Here is a 24,362-nt window from a genome sequence, read left to right on the forward strand (position 1 = left end):
GCTGCAGTGAGGGCAATCATTATAATTGATGGTGTACTTGTTTGTGTAGTTGAGAAAGGTATCAAGTAGTACCTCAGGAAAACCGGTGCGTCTTTAATTAGAAGACAATCTATACTGCAAAGCAAATAGCTGTGTCTAACATTAACAAATCAAATAGTAAGTCAATTTCCCAGTAGAGCTTTAACCATATTTTTTCAACTGTATTACAAAGAGACAATGCTGAAGTTTAAAAATAACACACTTACTAGCACTAGGCATGCAAATGTTTATTACTTATCGGCAGATTCATTTACATAAAAATCAAAACTGCAATGTTTCAAGGGGAGCCGCATGTAAAATCAAATGCTCATGTTCTTCCTCTGCCCTGTAGACATATTTGTCTTTTTAGACTGTTTTAGTGTGAGTCAAACAGTTTGGGAGATACTGACTACAGAAATGTCTGCTGTTTCTTACTATAATGGAATTAAATGGCAGTTGCCATATGGTGTTTTAATGAAGACTTAAAACACTCAGAGGCGATGTCTCGTTCCAGAAATATTGGCCTGGTTAGGCAGGCCATGTCATTTTATAAAGGAACTATCTTGTTTTTGCTTTCTACATCTGCCAACCTAAACAAGCATGCAGCTAGCTAACAGTGCTGCTCAACACAGTAGGACACCCGTCACCCTGTCACAAGCATGAGCGTCATTAGAAGTAGCTGAAAACTATCTCCTGGAAAGTGAAATGGTTGGCGAGTGTAATTGAGTAGAAAGAAAATAGTTCCCACATAAAAATGTTTGTGATGTTATCACAGGGCAAAGACTTCCCATTAGTGCTCCAGTTATAATTTTGATTTTGTCACACAGTTTTAAAAGCAAAAAACAGACTTTTAGACCCTTAGGATTTGTATTTCTGTAACTGCTGATAAAAGCCGGGGTTTGGGCGAATCGATGGCCTCGCCAGCTTAACCTGGCTGTATGCATCATCAAATGAAAGCTCCTCCCTCAGCATCAGATACCCAATCACGATGGAGGAAGAGCGGGACACGCCAGCGTTACAGTGGACCAGCACCACACCGCCCTGTGGAAAGAGAATGTGACTGTAAGACCAAAAACAGACACAGTAAACATTAAGAAAAGTCAGGATTTCACATCTCGACTTCAATCACAACCTGTCCTCATGGTAAATTAAAATTACTAAAGAAAATATATAACACTCTAAACATAAAATTGGTCAGTTTCAAACAACCATTTAGCCATTTACAAGATCAGTTTGAGGCTTTAAGGCATTTAAAAACCATGAAAACTAGTACACAGTTATTCAAAACAATTATCTGTTCCTTAGCAAGTCTTAAAAGTAGAAACAATGTCAGGTGCTGGGTCTGTGACCGAGCATTTTCAGTTTATTTTGTATTTTTGATTTCTTATTCTTCTTAGTCTTATTCTAGTTTAGGTTTCCAGTCTACTCTTGTCTTCTGTGTCAATATGTCATGTGTTTCTTGTCCGCATGTCTCATGTTGTCAAGCCTGTGTTGTCATATCTAAGTCTCTCCATGTTTCCTGTTTTATTTTGAAAGTCTTGTGTTTCTTTGTTCAATGTGTTTAGTTTTACTCTATCCCTGTGACGTTGTTATGTTAATTTGTGTCAGCTGTTTCCTCATGTGTTTCCACTTCCCCTTAACACCTCCTGTGTGTATTTAGTGTGTGTGTTTTCATTCAGTGTTTGTCAGGTTGTCTGTGTTTGCTCCCATCACGTCACATCAAGTTCCATGTACTTCATGATTCTGCTCAGGTTGTGTCCTTGTGTTTTGTTTTGTTTTTTTTCCTCATCACAGTTTCTCGCACGTTCCTGGTCAGAATCATGTTCATATCTGTTGTCATAGTTATTATAGTTGAATTATAGTTACCACAGTTTAATTTCCCCAGTTTAGGTTTTACTTTAGTTTTCGCCCCTGTTCGCTTTTTGCTTTATTTTTGTACTCATGTTTAATCAGCCTGAATAAACGGCTCGTCTTTTATTTGAAACGCAGTTCCGTCTCCTTCCGTGTCTGCAATTGGGTCCCACTATTCACTCAAGACACAGTCAGCTCCTGCTGACAGCGGCAAACAATCTCATATGAACAACAAGACTTAGTATTTTAAACTGTATTCATTTAACAAAAATCAATGCAGATGCCAAAATGCAGGAGTGTGTGAAAGACCATCTTTAGCACCATTTGTTTTCTCTAGGACTTTTTGTGGAACAATTTTGTTCTTTGTCCCGTCACAGCATTTCAATTGGGTTGAGGTGTACACTTTGGTTTTAAGCTTCCCTGGGAATTAAAAGGGTGAATAGCCGTCAGCTGCTGGTAATCAGATGCACCTGATGAACTGATGATCAGAAAGTGTGACCACCTCTATAAATGCACGTTTCATCTGCAGCATTCTCGTGTGTGTGTTAACATGATGCAAAGGAGGACAGACATCGGCAATGATGTTAAAGAAGCAACTGTTGCTGCCCATCAATCTGGGAAGGGCTTTAAGGGCATTTCCAAAGAATTTTACGTCCATTATTCCACAATGAACAAGATCATTCTTCTGCAAAGGATCTAATTATTTTTTATTATGTCCTGACATGTGAAACCTTAGAAATGAAAGATATGCTTTCTTAGACATGCTTTCTTTTTCACATGACCGTATGGCTGAGGTTTCTACTCCCCACTTCAGTAAAACAGAGTTAAGTAAAAGCATTACACTGAAGTACAAGGGTGACTCTAAGTTCACAAAGATCACTTTGTCTCTAAAGAAGAAATCTGTCAACTAAAACAAAATTTTAAAAAGAATTTGAATGGTATAAATAAAACTTTGATTCACAAAAGATTTTCATACGACGATTTCTCTTAATGTTAGCGCACAAAGTGAGCTTTTTATGTGGCCACATACCGGTCGTGAGTAAAGGTGAATAAATATGTTTTTATGCTATTTATTAAAGCTTAAAGATAAATTTCGCTGTATTTTGTATTTTGTTATTTTCTGATTTCTTAATATTCCTGAAGGAGCATTAGACGGATGATGTAGAGCGAGTTGAGAGAGAGCAAATCTGCATCTGGGACTGTGTGAGAATGTGTCAAAAATTTGCACTGTGATACATATTAATGTTGATGTAATTATTTTACTGCCTAAAGTGCCTTGCTGGAAATGTTTTTTAAAAGTCTAGCCACATCTTGCGTGCAGGCCCACGGCTCACTTCTGAAGCTCAGTGTATTGACACTTTTTTGTCTTTTATTCACAGCGAAATCTCCCGTCGCACAATGAAGTCTCTTTCCAGGCTGAAATTAAGTGGAACTGAACGTGTGAGTGCAGTTTTGAATTTTACTGTCCATCAGTACCCAGGAAGGAGAGGATATTTAAATGATCTTGCTGCAAGTGGCATGCTATCAGAGTGCTTTCTTTTTTTTTTTTTTTAATATAACAATATCCAGCAGTTCCACTGGGAAAAATACAATTTATTGAAGTGCACACAGAACAATATCTGTATTGTGCTGTATAAGACCTCTCTTTTATAAGTTTCCATCTTTCAGAATGGTTGATCTGCCCTTATAATATCTGTGCTGGTGTCTTCAGTCAGCATTGTTACATATTAGGTCTTGTTTTCCTTCTTTACAAAAGAAAACTACAGAAAACTTCTGCAGACTGAAAATTGCCTGAGCTACATAATCCATCACAGCAAACACAGAGACTTAATTTGGTTTTGTCAGTGTTTCTTGTTTTGCTGTTATTTCATTGCGCTCCAGTTGAGTGTTTTCATATAAGCGCTCACATCACATTATGTTCTGCTTACGGTCAATACACACACACACACACACACACACACACACACACACACACACACACACACACACACACACAAGCAGAAAGAGATGCAAGTCCGTGCCAAATAATCCCTTCAAAAGTATTTCATACAACATGTAAAATCACTGAGGAGAAAATTGAGTTAAAGCACACAAAATGTTACTTTGCAGACTACATTAGATGACCCCAGCATAAGCTTTTAAAAGGTAATCAGGCCTGCTACCTCACCTTTGTGCTGAGTTGCAGATAACTGCCTCCTGTAGATGTGTGTAAATGCATCACAGTGAGGCAGCAGAATAGCTGTGTGCGCACACTGACATGTTAAATTAGCCAGCAGATATGAAAGAAGGCATTTTCAGGCTGCATGAATCTCCTCAGGGAAGGTAGATGCAGGAGTTTTTAAATAGATCAGATTTTCTTTTTTTTATGTTGGTGTTGTTTTTCATTTTCATTTAATCTGGCAAAACCATAAAAGCTGACAAGTTTGTCGTTTATATGTACCAATCAGCCACAACATTAAAACCACCTGCTTAATACTGTGCATCGTTCCCTCTGCCTGCCAAATCAGCTCTGACCTGTTAAGGCATGAACTCCACAGACGTCTGAAGCTGTCAGGCACTGAGACATTAGCAGCAGATCCTTTAATTCCTCTAGGTTGCAAGGTGGGGTTTGAGGCCTGGGAAATAGCAAAGCCAAGTCGACACCATGGGTGCTTTGTCATGTTCCTGAAATCATTTGTAATTTAGTTTTGCAGAACAGTTGCATTATCAAGCTCAGAGAGGCCACAAGAGTCGCAAAAGGGGTGTACATAGACACCAGTGTCCAGGCAGGCGGTAACACACATGGACTGATCGTCTACTTGATAATACAGAAGCTAAAATAATAAATCTTATTTATTACCTGATCTAATAATAAGAGGAAGCTCGTTCAACAGCGGTGCAACTAAAACAGCAACAATGTGGATCCCCTTCATTTTAAGCCTGGACCGTGGAATCAGTGGCAGCCATTGATTCTCTGATCCGAAGGGTTCGGGCGCAGAAACAGGGGGTTAAGAGTTCTGAGATATTAAGTGGAGCCATACCATGTAGTGGTTTAAAAGCAATCAATAAAATCCTAAATTGGATTCTGTAGGAATGGGAAGCCAGGGTAATTCTGCGAGGACTGGAGTAATGTGTTCGATGGGTTTGTGAAGAGCTTTGCTGCAGTGTTTTGTACTAACTATAGACGACCAACTGCTGCATCATTGAGGCACGTGCGAATGAACTGTGCTATTTTAATGAGCAGGAATTGATTGTGGGTAAGATGTCCTGTAACATGAAATTTAAAGTTCTTGTCAAAAAAATTTAACAGAGCATTTTCAATTCAGCATTTCTAAGCATACTAATTTTTTTTTTTAATTGTTCTTGGAAAACATCAGTTTTATTTTCACACAATTACAACAACAAAAAATACCAGGGTGAATATTATTACCCCCCTGATAAACTGACCTTTTTATTGAGCCATAGAACAAACCACTGCTGTGCAATGATGTGAACTTTGTAATGCTCAAAGCTTTTAAAATCAAGTTAAAACTTTCATTGTACTCGCAGTATAAAAACTTCAGCAAGGGTTTGAGTTGTCACTTGAGAAAGCACCTTGCCAAAAACAAAAGAAATCAGCTTAGACTTGAGAAAAAGAATTATTGATGCTCACAAAGGAGGAGATGGATATACAAAGTTATCACAGCATTTCCAAGTGCCAAAAACAGGAGTGAGAAGTATCATCACGAAATTCAAAGACAGCCACAAAGTACAGAACAAGCCTGACAGAGGTGTAGGAAGCAAAATATTTCAAAGACTCTAGAATGAAAACTGGTGAAAGATGTGTCTAAAGACCCCAGAACAACTGCCAAGACTAGTGAATGACTTAGGCAAATCAGGGATTGTAGTCACAGAGAAGACAATCACTAGAACCCTTCACAGGAATAGACTGCAAGGCAGCAGACCAACAAAACTCCACTTCTGCACTTCAAGCCAGACTGAAATATGTTAACGATAACCCGGAGAAAGATTATGCTCACTGGAAGCGCGCCCTTTAGTCCGATGAGACGAAACTAGAGCTCTTATGTTTGGAGAAAGAAGGAAGAGGCTTAAGACCCTAGTAACACTGTCCCCACAGTGAAATATGGTGGTGGAAGTATTATGCTGTGGGGATGCTTCAGTGCATCCGGAACTGGGAATCTCATCAAGATGGAAGAAAACATAAAGAAAGAAGAAGATGTGGAGATTTGTAAAGGAAGCTTCAAGCAGTCTGCAGAAAAATTGGGTCTGGTTCATCAGCCTTCATCTTCCAAGTTGTTTTTTCACAATTTAGGAATAATTTAATCAGAAATCAACATTATCTACCCAAAACATGCACCTGGTGAACTCCAAGGTGAATCCTACTGACAAAGTCCTGACTTGTATCCCACTGAAAATAGTTGAGGTAAACTGAAGACCAATGTCCATGCCAGAAGACCATCAAATCTGAAGAAGCTTGAGATATTGGCCAAAGAAAAATGGGTAGGGAAAGCTGAGGATGTGCAACACTCGTTGAAGCAAAAAAGGATACACAATTGACTATTAACATCATCATTAGAAACCATTTTGTTTGTGTGAGGAAGTAAAATAATGTAAGCTGTCAAAATAAAAGTAGCATGTTTGGGAAAAGCTGGTTTAAATATTGCTTGCTTTTTTTAGTCTCTGGGAAGAAAATTAGCCCAACGTCATTTATTCCATGGCCCAGTTCTGATGCTCTTGTGTTCACTGCAGGCATCGTTGGTGATGGACAACGAGAAGCATGGGTGGGCACTGTGACCACTCTGCGGATACACAGGTATCTGTGATCCTGTTGACATTCACCAGCCCTCCCGCCTTGGCCCACTTATGGTAAAGAAAATAAAGAATTAAGGGGCAAGGGGAGTAGGGGTAATATTCCCAGAATAACTCAGATTTTAGATCTAGATTAAAGTTATAAATTCACATGAAAGAAAATGCACATACGTATTGATAAAAAACAACAGCTTTCTTAAGTTTTCTTAAAAGGGATTTTTGGTTAGATGTCTGATATAAAGTTTGTGGATAATAAAGGCTGCAGACATTTAAAGTTATTAAAAGCGTGACATTAAATGCATTAATGTCACGCCTTTTAGCCTAACATCAGTCTTTCATGTCTTGCGATTGCATTTTATGCTTCAAAAAGATATTGGAGAAATTTGTGGAGTTCATCTTGCTGAACACAAAGTGTAAGTGTCAAAAACTTTACATCCCATAGGGCTTATTTCTGTAATAATCATAAGTTTATGGATAGTCAGTTGAGCCAAAGCAATGCCAGGGTTGGCCTGCAAAGAACATCATCTCTGCAGAACTCTGCCGCCATAACTGCCATCCACGTATAGAAGTGGATGACTTTATTCTAACTGTGTGTACGTACCTGTTCCCGAGTCTGATCTATGAAGGACCTGCACTCCTCGAAGTAGGAAGTGATCTCGGTTTCTGGGAGGTCCAGGATCTGGAGCGTCTTATAGACCATCTTATCTGGGAACAGGTTATCGACTCCATATGCAACATTTAGCACATGAGATACCTGACAGAGGGGACATGGGGAAGAGGGAGTGGGTGCAGAGACATGAAACTCCTTGAGCAAATGACCCCTGAGCATTGACTTGCTTTAAAAGCTCTTTTTGCCTTGACGGAAGAGTAAGAGAGATATTCTGTCAGCCATATTGATGACATGACACAAGCTGAATGTGACTGAGAGAGGGCAGAGGCACAGGGAGAAAGAAGGAAAGGGGAGAGAGATGGAGAGGAAAGGGTGAGGAAAGCAAGAGGGAGCGAGTGTAGGCAGGGAAGAAGACAGATGGCTCCAATTCATTTTGCAGTATCTGTCTACTCTCACTTAAATTTAGCTTACCTCAGAGGGCTAAATTCTCTCCTCCGTTACATCTCAGCGTCGCACTAATGTGCTCTGCTTTTAGACTACTTGTATCATCTAACATCCTCTTCCGCGTTAAGAGACAAGTTAGGCGTTACACTATATTTTTTATTATTGACAACAAATCCCATTAAAGGCCAAAATCAACAGTGAAATGATCCTTCTCGGAAGTATTGTGTGTGTATCAAAGTCTGATAAATCTCATTCCAGTATGCCAGAGAGCTATATTATTGCCTAAAAAGTATTTAAAAACATATCAAACACACACAGTGTGGTTTATTTTCTGTCCTGCTGCTACAGTAAATACTTTCACACTTAATATATATAAATCTGTAGCTGTAAATAGTCCCAACAGATGTACTTATTCCTCCTATTTAAGTAATGTTGGCTAAAAGTGAAAGTGAGCCTCGTTTTAGAGAAGTTTTGAGTCTTGCCACACAAGGTAAAAAGAAAAATTTTTACCTTGTTAATTGATTGAGCTTTTAAAATATCCCTGTATGTTCCGATTAGATAACAATAATTTTTTCATTATTACAGATATTCCTTGGTGGATAAAATGCACTTTTGACAAACCACAGTTAATGTAGTTGCTGCCTACAGTGGATTTTCAAAATAAAGAAAATGACATACGGCACAATGATGATAAATAATAGAATTATGTCTGCATGCTAAATGTCTGGCTTTTGACATCCACGTGGGAGTTTTTTGTAGATGGAAAAGTGAATAGGAAGGCAAACGCAGTTAGACTTCAAGCAGTAGAAAATGTCCCTGCAATAAGCCAGACAACCAGAGAGTTGATCACTATCAAAACCATGACTACAGGAAACCAACCAAGCACCAGATGTCTACTGGGTGCTGTTTTCTTTGGCTAAACCTGCCTGGAGCAACTAGGCCTTTAAAAACACACATGACATTTTTAGAGTGTGTCTTTAGTTTTATTGATATTTGATCAACCCAGCATCTAGTACAGACAGACAAACTATTGAAGGATGGCAATAGTTTGACAAAACACGCTTCTGTCATTTATATACATCAACGTGTGACTTGGGGTTCTAACTGGGTAATGGATGGTTTGCAAAGCTGCCTCCTGGCTAAAAGTAGGAATCTGTAGGTTGTTTCATGATTGTCCATAGGAGTTCTAAAAATAAGACTACTCTTCACCTTTCACTTTTTAACCAAATCTGCTATCCAGTATATTCTTGCTGGGTTGGGAAATGGACGTTCTACTCTCTGTAGCATCATATCTATAATATGTCCGTTTTACAGTGAGTAGATCTGACATTCTGCCAGTCTCAATGTGAGATTTACCAACAAAATACTCCACTGCAGTGTTTAAAGGCATTGTTCTACTGGTAAGAGCAGGTTTTTAGAAAGTGCCTTTGGGCAGGCTGTCAAATCTCCTGAGTTTAATAGCTATCTAAGAAAACCTGAATTTAGACAGCCAAGGTTTCATCCTAGAAACAGGAAGTGAAGGTATTCGTAATCTCTCCAATTCATCATCCTGAGAGTGCACAGGCAGCAATATGCCCATGCCTGGGAGCAGCCACTGCAGAGAAGGACTAGTCACATTTCACTGATGTGGAGGAGCAGCGCTGAGACTTACTGTAATCATTTACTCCCTCTACTGTGCTAAACTGTCACTGCATGAGTCATGAAGCTCCTCTGGCTATTCGCTGGCTGCTGCTGACCCGCAGGAAAGCTCAGCTACATAGCTGCCTCTAATCTCATGTCACTACACATGCTATCACAACAAAGCAAGGGCATGCCCGCCCTATTGATCCCTCTGCACTGACCTTATATCTCTGCAGGGTGTCAATGTCGTGGGCTGCATCCTGAGAGCCTGAAAAGACAGAAACAACTCGATAAGAAGGCAGACAGATGGGGCATGCATCTGCCTACCAAGTGTGTTTAAATAAAGCTTCCTGTAGCATGATGATAATTCCTCAGCCGTAAAACTGCTTAAACCAATTTAATAATAGAAATATTTTCAGCACACTGTGTTTATTTACACCTCTGAGAAGTAAAATGTACCATTTGGTCATATTTCTTTACTGGGGTGCTGCTTTTTTGAGTAAAACTTGAATTTTCACAACTAAAAGCAATGCCAGACACTGTGACTGAATGATCTAAAGAAGTGACTTTGGGTTGTGGGGAAACAAGGCAAGGTATTTCCTGGCATTTAATAGATTACAGATGATCAAACAGACCAGGAAACAGCAACTATCTCATGAAAAGGACACCTTTGACCCTATCGATATGAGGATGTTTTAAAGCGGTGCCAAGTTTTGCAGGGAAAGCAAAAGCTGAAGGATATCAGCAACAATATCACTTCGTAAGAAAACATGCAGACACAAAACCCTTTTTGAACAGCCGCAGTACCAAGCGGGGAAGATATCAGTCAGCAAAAACCAAGAGCAAAACGGCTTAAAGCTACAGAAAAAATCTGGGATAGGAATCAGATGATTTGTGTATGTAGTCACACTCGACTAGGCTTAAAAACTGCTGAAATACAGTAGCTATTCAGAGTTATCTGTCACTGCAGAGAAGGAAGTTCATGATTCTTTTTGCGAGAAGAGACAATTTCATGACAATAAACCTTCATCAGCAAAATTTGAAAAGAAATAATGCAGCATAGAGTGTAGGTGGAAAACTGCATTATTATCATTACTATCATTATCATTATTATTATTATATACATATACATAAATTAGCAGATATATATATTCCCTATCACTCTCCCACTCACAAACCCTTTTAATTGTTACTTTATTATAGCTGCTGCTCACTTGTCCCCACCTAAATCACCTTACTGTATCTAAAATAAATGGAACTGATCATGCTCATCAACTGAACACAGAGAGGGACTGAGAACAAGTCAGGGTGGATCACGGGACATTTGAATATTTAGTGAGAAACAGAACACCGGTCAAGAAATCACTGGCTGCGTATATTTAAGCTTATAAGCAGCGCTGTGGAGTCATCCATATGGAGTTACATGCAAAATAACACAGTGAGCAAGGCTGATAATTGAAAAGCATTGAAACCCATTTTGCTAATTGGGAAACCAAATATTTAGATACTTTACATAAGTAAATGGAATACTACAAAAGTTTTGGCAATCACATACAATGTATGTACTGTGACTGTTTTCATTACTTTATTTGTATATCATGGTAATGGATTCATTAATGTGTATATTACTTTAATGTTGCAGTAGGAGAAGATTTTAATTACTATGTATGTATATTAATTACTGTATATTGCCTGAAACTTTCAACTATAATAACAGAGAATTGTATAGCAGCAGATTTATAGTTTAAAATGAGCAAAATAGTAATTATTTAAAGCTTGAAAATAATGGTATGAAGAACAAAAACAGTATTTGCATCCAAAAACTGTTAAGTAGAATGACCTGGAAATACAAGTACTGTAAAGTACTTGAGTAAATGTAGTCAGTTTACACGTCACTAGTGGCCCTATCTTTACCAGTGGTGATAGCACATGCATGTATGTGACATGTGGGCTACTTTGTGTTTGTGGTGGTGTTGCTTCTTTGTTCCTTTGCGTATGCCACAGGAAATACACACATTCATTTAAAGAATATTTTTGTAGTGCCATTTCTGAGTTTTGTAAATTGTCATGCATACATTTTTCATCATGGTCAGAGGAACTGTAGGAGAAGGGGCAGGTAGGATGTTCACAGAGCTGGAGGAAAGGGTAGTGATCAAGGCAGTGGCTTTACCCTTTCCAGGACAAGTCATTCTTTTAACCAGTGAACATTCCACTGACGTGCATAGGAAGGATGTGAGAATAACTGAAAGCAAATTACTCCAGGGTGAACTAAGACCAAAGCAAGAAAGAAATCACAACTAGCTTTCTAAAGCAAACCAAATCAGACAATCAGCATATGAGGGAAGCCTTTATGAGGAACACTTACAAAACCTGCTGAAGTGAAGGCAGTGAAAGAATTCTGTCCCTTCTAAACTGGCTCATTCCTCAGGGTCTGGTTTTGAAAGGGAGCAAACCCCCTGGGCCAGCCTCTTCCTATGGAGCTCTGAAGTTGATTCAAAAAGGACCAAAATCAGAGAGAATAAATTAAAATATCTCCACACAAATGACAGCAAGTGGAAAATATGGTGTTAATCACACAGGGGTGATTTTAATAAAGATAATCTTTAATTAAAAAAAGATATTCCGCCGCCCTTGGCATTCTAGAGCTCCAGGCGGTGCCCTGTCCCTGCCTCTCTGCCAGTGGCAGGGACCAACACACTACTTACCCCGACTGATTTATTATCATTACTTGTAGCCGTGATGGAGGTGGTAAGAATGATTACTTTGGCATTTTTTCCACCACCTTCCCACCTCTTCTGATGCAACCCCCTGGTCAGACATTGTGGGACACAAGCAGGTATAGATATAATGATTCAGTCTTGTTTGTTTTGTATTTGTTTTGTGTCTCTGCAATATCCTTGACCATGCTTATTGTTTTGCAGGCAATAAAGTAAAAAACAAAAAGGCAACAGCACTCCAGTTTCAACTGAGAAAGGAAATCACGCAGGGAGACAGTTAAAATGGAGCAATGATCTCTTTCCATTTGTCAAATAACTCCTCATGAAGACAGCAGTGGAAGTCTTGAGTAGCAGGAGCTGGGTAATTATGTGAGGGAGACATATGGGCAGGAAGCAGAATATGATGGAAGCACTTGCTCCAGACTTTCCAGGGTGGATTCTCAGCTTACTGTCTTCAAAGTAGCAACATTTGCACTCTTTGCATTAGCCAATCCACTTTTACGTAATGCCAAACTCATGGTGCTGAGATGCACATCTAAAGCCAAAGGATTGAGCGTGTGTTTGGAAATAAGCCTGCTCCGGCCCATATGTCTCATCAGTATAGAAGGAGACGATTTACGCTGACACATCTGTGAAAGGATGCCAGGATTTTTAGAGCACTTTTTAAATAAGAGTCTGACAGGGGACCTTGTTCAGCGAGTCTGCTAAAGAAGAGTAGACAGATGTCCATCATATTTTTAGTGGTGTGTGGCAGATGTTATTAAAAAATCAATAGACTCAATGTGCTGGTGTTATTAAAGCAGAGGTAGACATGTTTTTAACTTATAATAAATTATTATTATTGCACAGTATAATAGCCAACTGAATATTAATGTGGTCAACAATTAGACTGGCTCTCACCGAGAAGAGGAAAGCACTTTTATTTCCTGTAGTTTTCCCCACGTAGCTGACATGGTGGAAAGTGGAAACAAAGTAACGGTGGATACAATCCGCCAAAAGAAAACGAGCTCTGTTGTTAAAAGGGAAGGCATAAGGTGAAGTGGTAGAGTCACAGAAACCAAAAGTAAAATAAAAGTGAGTATCAAATTAATGGAGAGAGCTCCCCAACATGAGAGGGTTCAAAAACAGCGTTTAGTTGTTACTGTTTCTGTTGTAACAATTACTGCACAGGGGATGAAGACACATTAAAGTTAGGCCCCAGTCATATAGCCTTAGAGGTAAGTTGAAAACCGCCAGTTGCGAGGTTAAAATGTGTAATGCACGATTATCTGCCAGCTGGTTTTTGGCCACTACTGCAAAATCAATCGCTAAAGCCTCATTTATGCAGACCTAGAGAGTTGTCTGTGAACCCAAAGCAACACAACATGCCACTGGCTAAAGAAACTCGAGAACAGATGAGAACCAAAGTGATCTATCAGTCTGGAACGGGTGACAAAGCCATCAAGGAGAAAACTGATGGTGAACCTTCCCAGGAGAAGTCGGCCTATGAAGATTACAACAAGAACGCACCCACAACTCATCCAGGAGGTCACAAAAGAGCCCAGACCTGCAATAAATGAAATCATCATTGAAAAAATGTATTTTGTATTTACTCGGGTTATCAGTGTCTAATATTAAAATTTGTTTAATGGCCTGAAACATTCTAGTGTGACAAATATGACAAAAAACAAGGAAGTCAGGAAGGAGAGAAATACTTTCTTTCATCACTGTACATTTCCCCCGTAGCAACTGAGGGTGCCAGAGCATCACCAACTGGTCTCCAGGCCTGTGTGACTGAGGTTTTGCCACTTTCATTTTTTAGTTGGCAGACTTTGCCCCAAAACCTTTAAATTAAGTCGATACTTCTTCTATTGATTTTCACTGCATTTCCATTTAGTTATTTTTGTATATCATTATTACATGTTTCTGCTTATCAGTGAAAATTGTATCTGTGTTATTAATTGGTGAGGGAGAATCCTCCCTTAAAGCGACATGTACCATGAAAAAAACTGCAGATCATCCCAATGAATACCCCGCACACACACAGAGAATAACTTCTCTGCTCTTGCCTGCAGATGTTGTTGTAGATGCATTTGAATCAATAATGGGAAAAAAGAGTCCATTTTTATTCTAAAAATAATGAGATTTGGAAAAAATGTGTCTTAATCGATTGCTATTTTTTATATTTTTATCTCCATCCTGTCTCTTAAAAACTAGAAGAGGAACAATCTTTGCCTCCATAGATCAGATGCACTACACACGGTCATTTTTAGGTCTCCAGATAAAGGAAGGGAATTTCTCCTACAGTATGTGTGTGAGGGATTTTTCTTGAAGACTTTTTTGGGCGTTTCTTTTCAAAAGATGTTCAAGGCCACGGTCAAAGGAAAATAATGTTAGTTTAAGCCAGTGGCTGTAATACTACTACTACTAATAAAAATGAGAATAATAAATTGCATTTATTGAATTATTTAAAGTAAAATGTTCTGTTTCAAGATTCCAAAGTTGCTCATATGAGATACTTCCTATGTTTTATTACCTTCAGTCAAACACAAATCAGTTCAACATTGCATTTGCTTGAAAGATCAAAAATATTAAGCACCAGCACATAGCTAGACTGGAAACAGGGGGATGCCGTCAGCCTTTATACACGTTAAAAATAGAAGCTCAACAAATTTTCTACAGCACTAGAGACATTTGGGTTAAATGAAAAACACGCAAACCTGTAGGTTGGAACGCTTTGAAAGACTTTTAGTAGGTAGTTTATTTTAATTTTAGAATGTTGCCAGGCATACTATTATACTATGACTCTTCTTTGGCTATAGCTTCATATTAAATGCATCTAAAAGGGGGAACGAATGTCATTTCCATGACCTGACACTCTGCAAGAAATATAAAATCGTAAAACGTTTTTTTTGTTTACTTTTTTAACTGATATTGTGGAGATATAGGAGCTGGTTTAAATTGGATGATATCTATGTGTATGTCAAAATATAATAACTGTCAGTGGATTGTAGCCAGAGGACAGCAACACATTATAAATATTAGCAATATCACAGCATCACGCCAAAGACAACTGAGGGAGTCTGCACAAAGCCTTCAGAGAGGAACTCGCCTCCAGCCTGACAGAGCTGTACTGTACTCTATTTACAGAATATACAATGAAAATCTGTCACAAGAGCACTGAAAAAAACAGAGATACTCTCACAGGCAGTTACAAAAATATCAGAGAACTATTAACACATGCCCTATCATCCTGTACAGTGTGATAACAGGTTGATGTGACCACTGAGGTACTTTGGGGAATGAAAACAGGTTTTAATGTTTGAAGCGCATGGATCACTGTATGGAAGAGAGTCACCTCTGTTGAGCCAGACAGATGTAATATTTTATTGATCCCTGCTGAGAAACTCTCTCGTCGATTGTTTCTCGCAGTGAGGTCAAAGCGCAGCGTTAGTTACAGATGTGAACAGCACCTCAGAGCAGGGTGGGAATTCAATGTCAAGCTCAAGGACGCTTCAGGATGGATGCATGCTGACATGTGGAAAGCTGCATCCTCCAGCTAAACGGGCAAGTCAACATTTATCTTTGGACAAATTGAAAATTAACAACAATGATTTATCCATTATTAGGAATTAATAATGTTAAGTCATTGCCACAGTAACTGGATCTGCACAGAGACATTATAAGAGTCCTGAATTTAAATCTGTGGGAAGGTTCAGCAACAGTAAAGATGGTGGTAGAGGTAAAATGTCCATGTGGAAAAAAAAGCTTTTTAAAATCTTGTTTTGGGGCAAAATCACATCAACTTCTTATTTCTGTCCATGTTATACCATTTACTGTATATTGAATCCTGCTATGAAAAGCCTGTGTGCTGTCCAGTTGTATCACTGTGTGAAAAGCATGGCTAATATTCCAGTAAATGTACCATTAGAGAGTGGGTGACATGCATCCTGCATGCTCTGTCCAGGCAGCTTCTTCATGTAAAGTACACAGAGTACTTCCGGAAGTGCATATGCTTCTGAAGTGGACTATTTTCTCCCAAGTGTTAGACGTGACAAAGGAGAAGCGTGGAAAATATCTGCCGCTTATTCTCCTCAAATTGTTTGTTCACGTGTGAAAACTGAGGGACGCTGCATGCTCATACAATAACTTGTCAGTTACAACAGAGCCATGTGACTCAGAGTTATTCAACCCCGCTGCCCTAAAGAACGCTTTATATATATATATATAAATGTTTGCACAGCTGAAGGCCCTTACTATGCGCCTGTGATGGTTTTACTTTAACTATGTTGTTTTACACAGGTTAGCCTCACAGCAAGGAGGTCCTGGTTTGAATCCACCATCTGACCAGGGCCATTCTGTCTTGATTTTTTTTAAGGCTTTAGCTTTGATAAGGCCAGTGAAGACTGACAGGAAAGTGGAGGGAAGAGAGAGGGGAAGACATGCGGCAAAGGGCCGCAGGTTGGACTCGAACCCGGGTCATCCGCTCTCAGCCTTGTGGCATATGGTTGCCTGCTCGTTCCAGCGATCTCAACCGGCGCACCACACTAGACTCTTTTAAGACTCAGAAGCCAATAGGTGAAATCGACTGAGAAAACTGAGCAATTATGCTTGACAGGATATTGACTTACAAATCACAAGATAGCCACATACCCTGTTTTATCACTAATTTTACGCTAAACTGGATGACAATTTAGAAAATGACCATCATGCTCTGTTAAATGAGTCTTGAACCTAGCGACTGAGACCACAAACCCATCAGGAAAGGGTTTACTGAGCTTACAGAAAAAGTGAGAAGTAGGGCTGTTTTTCCATAGACTTCTAGACAACTTGAATTATTTTTGCCCCCTGCCAGCCATGAGAAAGAATACAGGTTTACAACACTTCTGCAGCTACTTTACTTGTTAGACCCAGATACTGTGTCAATTTCTGTTGAACCTATGCATATTCCCAGATTCACTGTTTTCTGTTGAGGGTTCCTAAAATAGATTTGCATGCTTTAATATTCAAAATGCAAAACTGCTGACACTCTATGTGTAATCAGCAGACAGCGATGAGAGATTTCTGTGTTATGTCTTGTGAAAATATTGGTGCATATCAGACAATCTATATGCAGATATATACGTGTGATAGGCCAATAGGTCAACTGCTAACAATGCCCAACAGATATATCGATCTGGTTCTAGAATAGTGCAATCATGTGGTGGGATTAGCACTGAAAAAAAAAAGCATTTGTAAGAATGGTGCTACAGAGATTACCCAGCAGGAGGAACGGTCTGATGACACCAACTTGGAGGTCCAGGCTGTTATCTTCTACAAATCCACACCCATTTCCATCCTCCAGCTCTTCAACCAGCTCCACATCTCCCTCTCCTCCATCACTCCTCCTCTCCAGCAGCTTTTTGCCTGTCACTGTGGTAACACGCGTGCACTGTTTCTTCAGTCGGTGTTTCGCGAAGCCGTGGATCTCCTGAGCCAGTGAATGCATCTCAACAAAGTTTACAAGACTGGCCTGAAACATGCAAACGTATATTTAGCTGAAGCATTAAGTTTGTAATTGATTTGTTAAGTATTGGTAATGTATAGTTACACAAACTGGGCTAAAACTGTGTATGCCACAAGAAATGTTAAACTGAAAAGGGAAGGCACTGATGTCTGTAACAAGTGAAGCTGATGTCTGAATGTAAACACATCTCACGTTAGTTTCTCTACTTTTGTACTAACCTGGTTTAAATGGACTGGATTCAATCAAATTTCCGCAAAAGATTAGACCGCTGTTGCCTTAAAAGGGCTTTATGCCATCGCTGCAGTAGAATCTCACATTATCACAGCTTTATTTTTTTAATACAAGATAAAAAAAAAATTTAAAAAACGAAACAATCTGTGAGAAAGTGTAAGCTCCTGCGACTGACAGCTGAATCGGAAGCTACGTCACAATGTGATACGTTCAAATGCTCAAAATAAAATAGTAAATTTGTTAGATTTTTAAAGGCCCGGTTTGACTGCTAGAAAATTATACTTCTACTTAATATTTTTTTTTATCTCTGTTTATTGCATTTATTTTGATTTTGAACTATTTTTCATCTTTTTTTTTTTGCCCTGTCATATTCTATTTGGTTTTATTGAGTCATATACTCTTCTACTTATTTTTTAATAGCTGCAATGAGCAGAGGTAGTGATAGTGAAACCTGCTATGACATATGATTAGGAGATGATGGCACAAACAGAAAGGACAGGAGGTTGAGCTGGAGGTGGCAGAGTTGAAGATGCTAAGATTTTCATTGGGTGTGACCAGGATGATCAGGATTTTTTTTTTTTTTTTAAACGAGTACATCTCAGGGACAGCTCTGGTTGAAGGGTTTGGAGACAAAGTTAGAAAGGCAAGGATGAGATGGTTTTGATATGTACAGAGGAGGAGGAGTGGATATAATGGAAAAAGGATGTTGAAGATAAGATAAGAAGAAAAGGAAGAGCCCAGGGAAGGGAACATACAGACGGTTGATGTGACAGACCCCTATTCTACTTATTTAAACTACTTTGTTATGAGCTGTTAATGTTTAGGTGGTGTACCAAATGAATTTGCCAACTTCTGTTATAAAAACAAATCTTAGCATCATCTGGAAGTATACGCCAAGTCTTTAAAATAAAAAAAATTAACGAGGGTCCGTGAACGCAGCATTAGCCAGCCTCGTTGTGAAAACCAGGACAACTCCTCATCCAGGGAACGAAAAAAAAAAAGAAAAACAGGCAGGGAGACGGTGGGGTGGAGTACAGGAAGCTGGTTGAACATGGGCGAAATTTAATCTAATAACGACATAAATCATAGTTTCCATTTCTTCCCTATTTTTACGGAACAAGACTGCGGAGATTTGTGGAATTTTTACTGGATTGCTTTGGAGATTTAGGCGAACAGCGAGGAGAAGATGTCTCGGGGAGTGATCCAGCCCAGCCAGCAGAAACTGGCAGAAAAACTCACCATCCTCAACGACAGAGGCATCGGGATGCTGACCCGTGTTTACAATATTAAAAAGGTTCGCACACACACGCAAGGCTGTGCCCCCCATTGATCGCATACAAGTCTTTGAACAGATTTTTTTTTTTTTTTTTTACGGACATCCCAAATTAACATCAGGGAGATATATGGGATTAGCTAGCACTGATTGCTACTCTCACGGCATGAGCAGTTAGAAGACTTTTAGGTCTCATTTTAGACATTAGGCATTATTATTATTTTACTAACTGCGTGTTTATGTGCGTCAAACGACACTTACGTTATCCCTTTGGTATCCCTGGAAGCAGGTTGTGGGCACAGCTAGCCACTAGCTGTCACGTTAGCTTGCGGTAAAGCTGGCCATTGGATTTACGACGTGAACTGATTTTCGGTTAGATTAATCAAAATGGGAGTTGATTGTAATGGGTAGCGCGATAAACAAAAAGAACCGAAACAGCCAAACAAGCCCCTTAAATCCCTGGGCCTGCGTTAGTGGTGGAAGCTAGCTGCCGTCGTTGGCCGCTATAATGGCGGCGGCTGCTAGTTAAGCTAACTGCTAATGAAGCTAGGAGTCGGGCGTCGTCTCCCCTCCACCAAGAGCTAAAACGCCAAACTCCAGCTGCAGGCAGCCTGTTAGTTCACCCCAGTCACTGACATATACATAACCGAACTCGATGCTTTTTTCAGACCTAGCTGGCAGGTACCTAGTTTAGCTGGGTACACTAATTGTGGAAAAAAATGAAGCGAAAGTAACGAGTAAAGTCGGTTAATTGGACGTTCGATTGTTATTTTCAACTGATTACCGAACAAATATTTACGATACAACCAGAATCTAATTTTTTATATATATGCTGGCCAATGATAAACGAATGGTTTCATTTGCACCCTAGCTGTATCCAGCAGGCGTTTTGCTTGACTGCATAAATGCTATGCAGTTTGACATCTGTCCAATAAGCTTTTCATGGGTTAATGTTAATCTTTAAAGGCACGTAATGCAAAATTATGTATTTAAAATGAGCTAAAAAACACAAAGGTAAATAAAGCTACCAAGAGATCATTTAGAAACCATCAGCATGACTTCATGTCAAAAACGGCTGTGTGTTGTGATAGAGAGGTATCAGCTGAAACTAAGCTAGGGTAAAGCCTTACTTTCACATAATATCAGTTTTTACCTGGCATTTATTTAACCAGGCAAGTTATTAAAATTTTTTCTTATTCATCTGGTTAAATGGCAGCTTGGAAAAAGTAAAGCCTCTTGAGGAAATTGGGGTCTGTATAGAGAAATTTCAGGGCTGCATTTTCCTGATCACCTTGAGAAAAGGGCTTTAGCCCTCTCCTGAAAGATAATTTATAAGGAGTTAGGGAAAGAGAAGAGAATCTGGCTGCGCTTATAAAATGTCCTTAATAACTTGATGTGGGCTGGTGTGGTGACAGTATAATATCCCAAAGATGAATTACAAGAACCTTATCTGAGATACTTTGCCCCCCTTTGCTTTTCAGTGTTCAATACATAGGAATAAATGGCTTATAGAGTGAAATGAAGTGTCTCATTGAGTTGACACTGCTGGAGAGATGGCCCAGTGTAACTCCTGCCTTTATTAAAGCTTTCTGAGCCTGAACCTTAAGAACCTTAAGGCTGAAAATGCAGTATTGGACAGAAATGATGCAAAAATGAATTATGGCAACCCTTCAGTTAACTGTAAAGATCTGAACATGCCAAAAATGCATAGAGCTCCTTGAAGCAGATTTTATCACAACAGCCTGCTTTTGATCATTTTCCTTGTTGGTATAACACGACTGATAACATATCAGGCGGTTATCAAATTAAAAGAAAAACAAACTTAATTAATGTTTACCCCATCAGCTTTGTTTCACAATCATAATGATTGATTGCTGGATAGTGCATTTCTATGAGTTATGGCATGGTATTATCTCTTTTCCTTTGATACAGGATGCTTTATCCTCTGCTAAAAGGAGGTGACAAGGGACATGCTGATCTCCTTTCCTTCATATTTAGAGGATCAGAATCTCACCAGCTCTTTTTATGGCTGTCATGCAGGTGCCTCCTGCTCACTTTGTGCAGTTACAAATTAAACTAAGCAAAACTGACATTTTTTGACCATAGCCTTAAAGTTTCATAGCAGAACACACCCAAAAGCATCAAAAACACACCCTACTTGCATGTTTGTGGTAAGTGCCCTAAGGCTATTACAGTTGACTACAAACACACTTAAAAACCAAGACTAGATCAGAAGTAAAAAACAAACAAACTGCATTTTAGTTAACTAATATAAAAAAACTAGAAATCATTCTTTGATTGTTTTAAATTTTCCAAGGCAGAAATTATGAGGATGCTTTAGACTGGGATGTCTGTCGAATTATGAGCCATTAGTGTGCTGATGAATAAACATCAGCACACATAATAATTCAGTAAAATAAAAATAGATACAATAAAACTAGTAAACTCATGCGGAAGCTAAAGTGACGTGGTGGGAAAATAAATTCAGTGCCCACATTGATACTACATCTGCTTCTTATTGCAATAGGCTCAGTTATATAAGACACATTTACTAATGTTAACTGACTCTTGCTCAAGTTTTACACTAATGCTTTGTGTGTGTGGGAGGGAAAAAAAGAGTAGTGGGTCTGTTTGTGTGGGATGAGCCTTTGTTGCTTGAGTATGTATGATGAATAGAAAAAGAGGGAGCGAGTGAAAGAGGCCAGTCATATCTTAGCCAGTTTTAACAAGTGAAGAGTAGAGTGTTAAACTGTCTGAAAGCCCATACTGTTTCCCATGTGTAGTTTGGAGGTGTCTTTCTACAGCATTTAATTTTCAAAGCATTATTTTGTTTTGGTCTGAAGGCACCCTCATTGTGTAAAACACTCAGCTAAAATGCCACTGTAGTAATAAATTTGCTTTGAGCATGTCTGTTAAAGTTATAACACAGTATGAGCAGTCAGACACTAAGATTTTGCTGCTGATTACTCTTCTTAATACGCCCTTCCTTTCCTCCCTCCCTTCTTCCTTCCTTCCTTTTTTCTTTCTGTCTGTCCCATCATCTTCATATCTATCTATATTCAAACCTGCCCCACCATAAATCCTCTGAACATATCCACTCTGACCTGTTCATATGTTATTTTAATGCTTCATTTTACCTTGTAATATTAGAAAACGTCCTAGCATCCAGTATTAGCTGCATCCCAAAGCTAGGAATGAAAGAACTGGGGCAGAAATTTGTACCAAAATCCATGTGCTCAATCTTTTGATTTGGTTCTTTAATCTTGCAAACCCTATCAAAGTTTCCTATAATATTTAATCAGTGGAGATAATTGTGTTTGCTTTGTTGTTTGGTTTCTACCTTTGGGAGATAGTAATTCATCTAAGATCACAGCAATGTTCCTATCCATTTTAAGCATATTCACTCATCACACCATCGACTATCTGCAGAAACCCTAAAATCTCTTCCTTAATTAATCTTGGCTGAGCTGGCATTAAAGTTTTTCTTTGCTGTGCTTATCTTTCAGCCAGTAGACCTTCTAACATCATTTTACTTCTTCGGGGTATCTGTTCTTCTTAACCCCACTCACACTCAGCTAACCCTTCGTGCCCCTCACCCCAAAGCTAGTGTTAAGAATATTCAGTCAGTTTCCCACAAATGAATTAAGCTTAGTCCTAAAATAAGAGAAACATTCACTGAAGCATTGAAAAAACACATTTAGTCCAAGACTACAACTTAATCCATGTCTGAGGAACTTGAGTCAAAGGCCTTTAGTTTATTGTGACTAAAATCAAAACTGGCCAATATGTAAGAATGCAGTTGTGTTGCTGAAATGTATAGAAAAGTCTTTAAACTGCTTTTCAGATGTCATGTTTAAATTCAGGATGCACCAATCAGATATCTGGATCCTGTGCAGTTCTTTGTGCACGGAAGAAGCTAACATCTAAGCGCTTGGACAGGATCGATGCGTTGGCTTCTCTCTCATATTTACTTTTATTCAGGTACTCTTATTTACTTTCCTTTGATTATGTTCTGTCAGAGACATCAGGTAAGCTAGGAACTGGAGGGATGTTGGTTTCACTGTGGGCTGAAATCAGACTAGTACAAATAAATTAAACAGATAATGCTAATGTATTTATTTATTTTTTTAATTCTGTTGTATTCATCTTTGGCATGTAGTATAGTGAATTTGTCCTTTGATGTATTTGTTATTTTTAGTCAAGTTAGAATGAAAGTTGTTTCATTAAACTTTGCTCATAAAATGATGGTTTTCAGTCATTTTCTCACAGTGAGACATTAACTCTGATATCAGATTGGTACTCTGTATTGGAAAACCTTTAAAGCCAAGGATTCCTCATCATGTTGGAAGTGGAAAAAGCTGGATTGGTGCATCCCTAGTTTAAAGTTCTTCAAAGGTCTCTTAAGTTATACCTACACATCTGTGACACCATCACAATTAAACAGCATCTCTGAAACGTTACTAATTTGGTGATTCTTGCAGTACTTTTGCTTTCAAGTTCAAGTTTCAAGTTTATTCATTTATATAGCACTTTTAAAAACAACAATTGTTGACCAAAGTTCTGTACAATAACATAGTCAAAACAGAAGATATACCAAAGTTTGATGAAATGAAGCAGTTTTTGGGAAGATAATCTGAAATAATTGTTCCTTTATGATTCAGGTTCATTTGGGGATATATATATATATATATATATATATATATATATATATATATATATATATATATATATATATATATATATATATATATAAAATTTTCTTTTTTTTTTTTAAATTGTATATTGGTAAAATATCAAATATTTGTAAATTTATTGAAAGTGTTATCACTTTTACCTTCCAGAAACTTAATGCCCCTTCTTCTGTCTTTTACCACCAGCCTTTTTTTCTTCCCCTGAGCTTCAAAACCTTTTTTCGGCATCACTCTGCATTCTGATCCACAAAATGTGGTTGCTTTCCTTTTGTTGCGGAGAAAATACTGAAAAGTATCGCCTGGCCATTAGCTTACCTATTGTATGGTGGCGCAGAGGGGACATTAACACATTAATGAATAACTGCTGGGGTGAAAATTTGCAGGTTGACATTTATTAAAGGGCACACCTGATTACCAGGGGCATTTTTACTCCTCATTTTTAATTTCAAGGCTACTTTATGAGATGGATAAGGCCCAAGACCTCCATAAATTTTACATGGTTTCAGTGGCATGTTGCCCCAAAGAAAATGCAGTGCAAAGTGAATTTCATCAGAGTGCTGGCAAATTTAATATTTTTTTAAATTAATTCTGTTTGATTTGAAGATATAAAATCGGCTAGGGTGAGTTCGCCATT

At 38.6% G+C, this 24,362-nt stretch overlaps 2 protein-coding genes across 8 annotated transcripts in view; one reads left to right on the plus strand and one right to left on the minus strand.

Annotated features, from left to right (window-relative positions):
- Positions 1-251: 251 nt before the first annotated feature.
- LOC113034660 (dual specificity protein phosphatase 19-like) lies at positions 252-19,650 on the minus strand. 2 transcript variants are annotated; one of them, XM_026189468.2, is made up of 5 exons: positions 19,299-19,650; positions 17,287-17,539; positions 9,553-9,599; positions 7,259-7,411; positions 252-1,059 (listed from the first exon to the last, which is right to left on the minus strand). In XM_026189468.2, exons 2-5 carry the CDS (start codon positions 17,513-17,515, stop codon positions 877-879), a joined length of 612 nt encoding a protein of 203 aa, XP_026045253.1. In that variant the 5' UTR covers positions 17,516-17,539; positions 19,299-19,650; the 3' UTR covers positions 252-876. The 2 variants fall into 2 exon arrangements, with proteins under 2 accessions (XP_026045253.1, XP_026045254.1); XM_026189469.2 differs by lacking the exon at positions 19,299-19,650 and adding an exon at positions 17,752-17,982.
- Positions 18,702-24,362, plus strand: part of nckap1 (NCK-associated protein 1) — a 36,412-nt gene continuing 30,751 nt past the window's right edge. For 4 of the 6 annotated variants that reach the window (XM_026189461.2, XM_026189462.2, XM_026189463.2 and 1 more), the window contains exon 1: positions 18,709-19,058. In XM_026189461.2, coding sequence (XP_026045246.1) covers positions 18,951-19,058 — 108 coding nt within the window. In that variant the 5' untranslated portion in view covers positions 18,709-18,950. Of the gene's footprint in view, positions 19,059-24,362 lie in introns of all 6 variants that reach the window. The other 2 variants (XM_026189464.2, XM_026189465.2) reach the window with 1 other exon arrangement.

The sequence above is a fragment of the Astatotilapia calliptera genome, chromosome 13, assembly GCF_964374335.1.
Source record: "Astatotilapia calliptera chromosome 13, fAstCal68.1, whole genome shotgun sequence".
Lineage (NCBI taxonomy): Eukaryota > Metazoa > Chordata > Actinopteri > Cichliformes > Cichlidae > Astatotilapia > Astatotilapia calliptera.

Coding starts and splice junctions, on each gene's coding strand:
- LOC113034660 (XM_026189468.2), bottom strand. CDS start 17,515: ATGCATTCACTGGCTCAGGAGATCCACGGCTTCGCGAAACACCGACTG. Junction 9,600..17,286: donor CAGACCGTTCCTCCTGCTGG/GTAATCTCTGTA, acceptor CTGTCTTTTCAG/GCTCTCAGGATGCAGCCCAC. Junction 1,060..7,258: donor TAGATCAGACTCGGGAACAG/GTACGTACACAC, acceptor CTCTTTCCACAG/GGCGGTGTGGTGCTGGTCCA.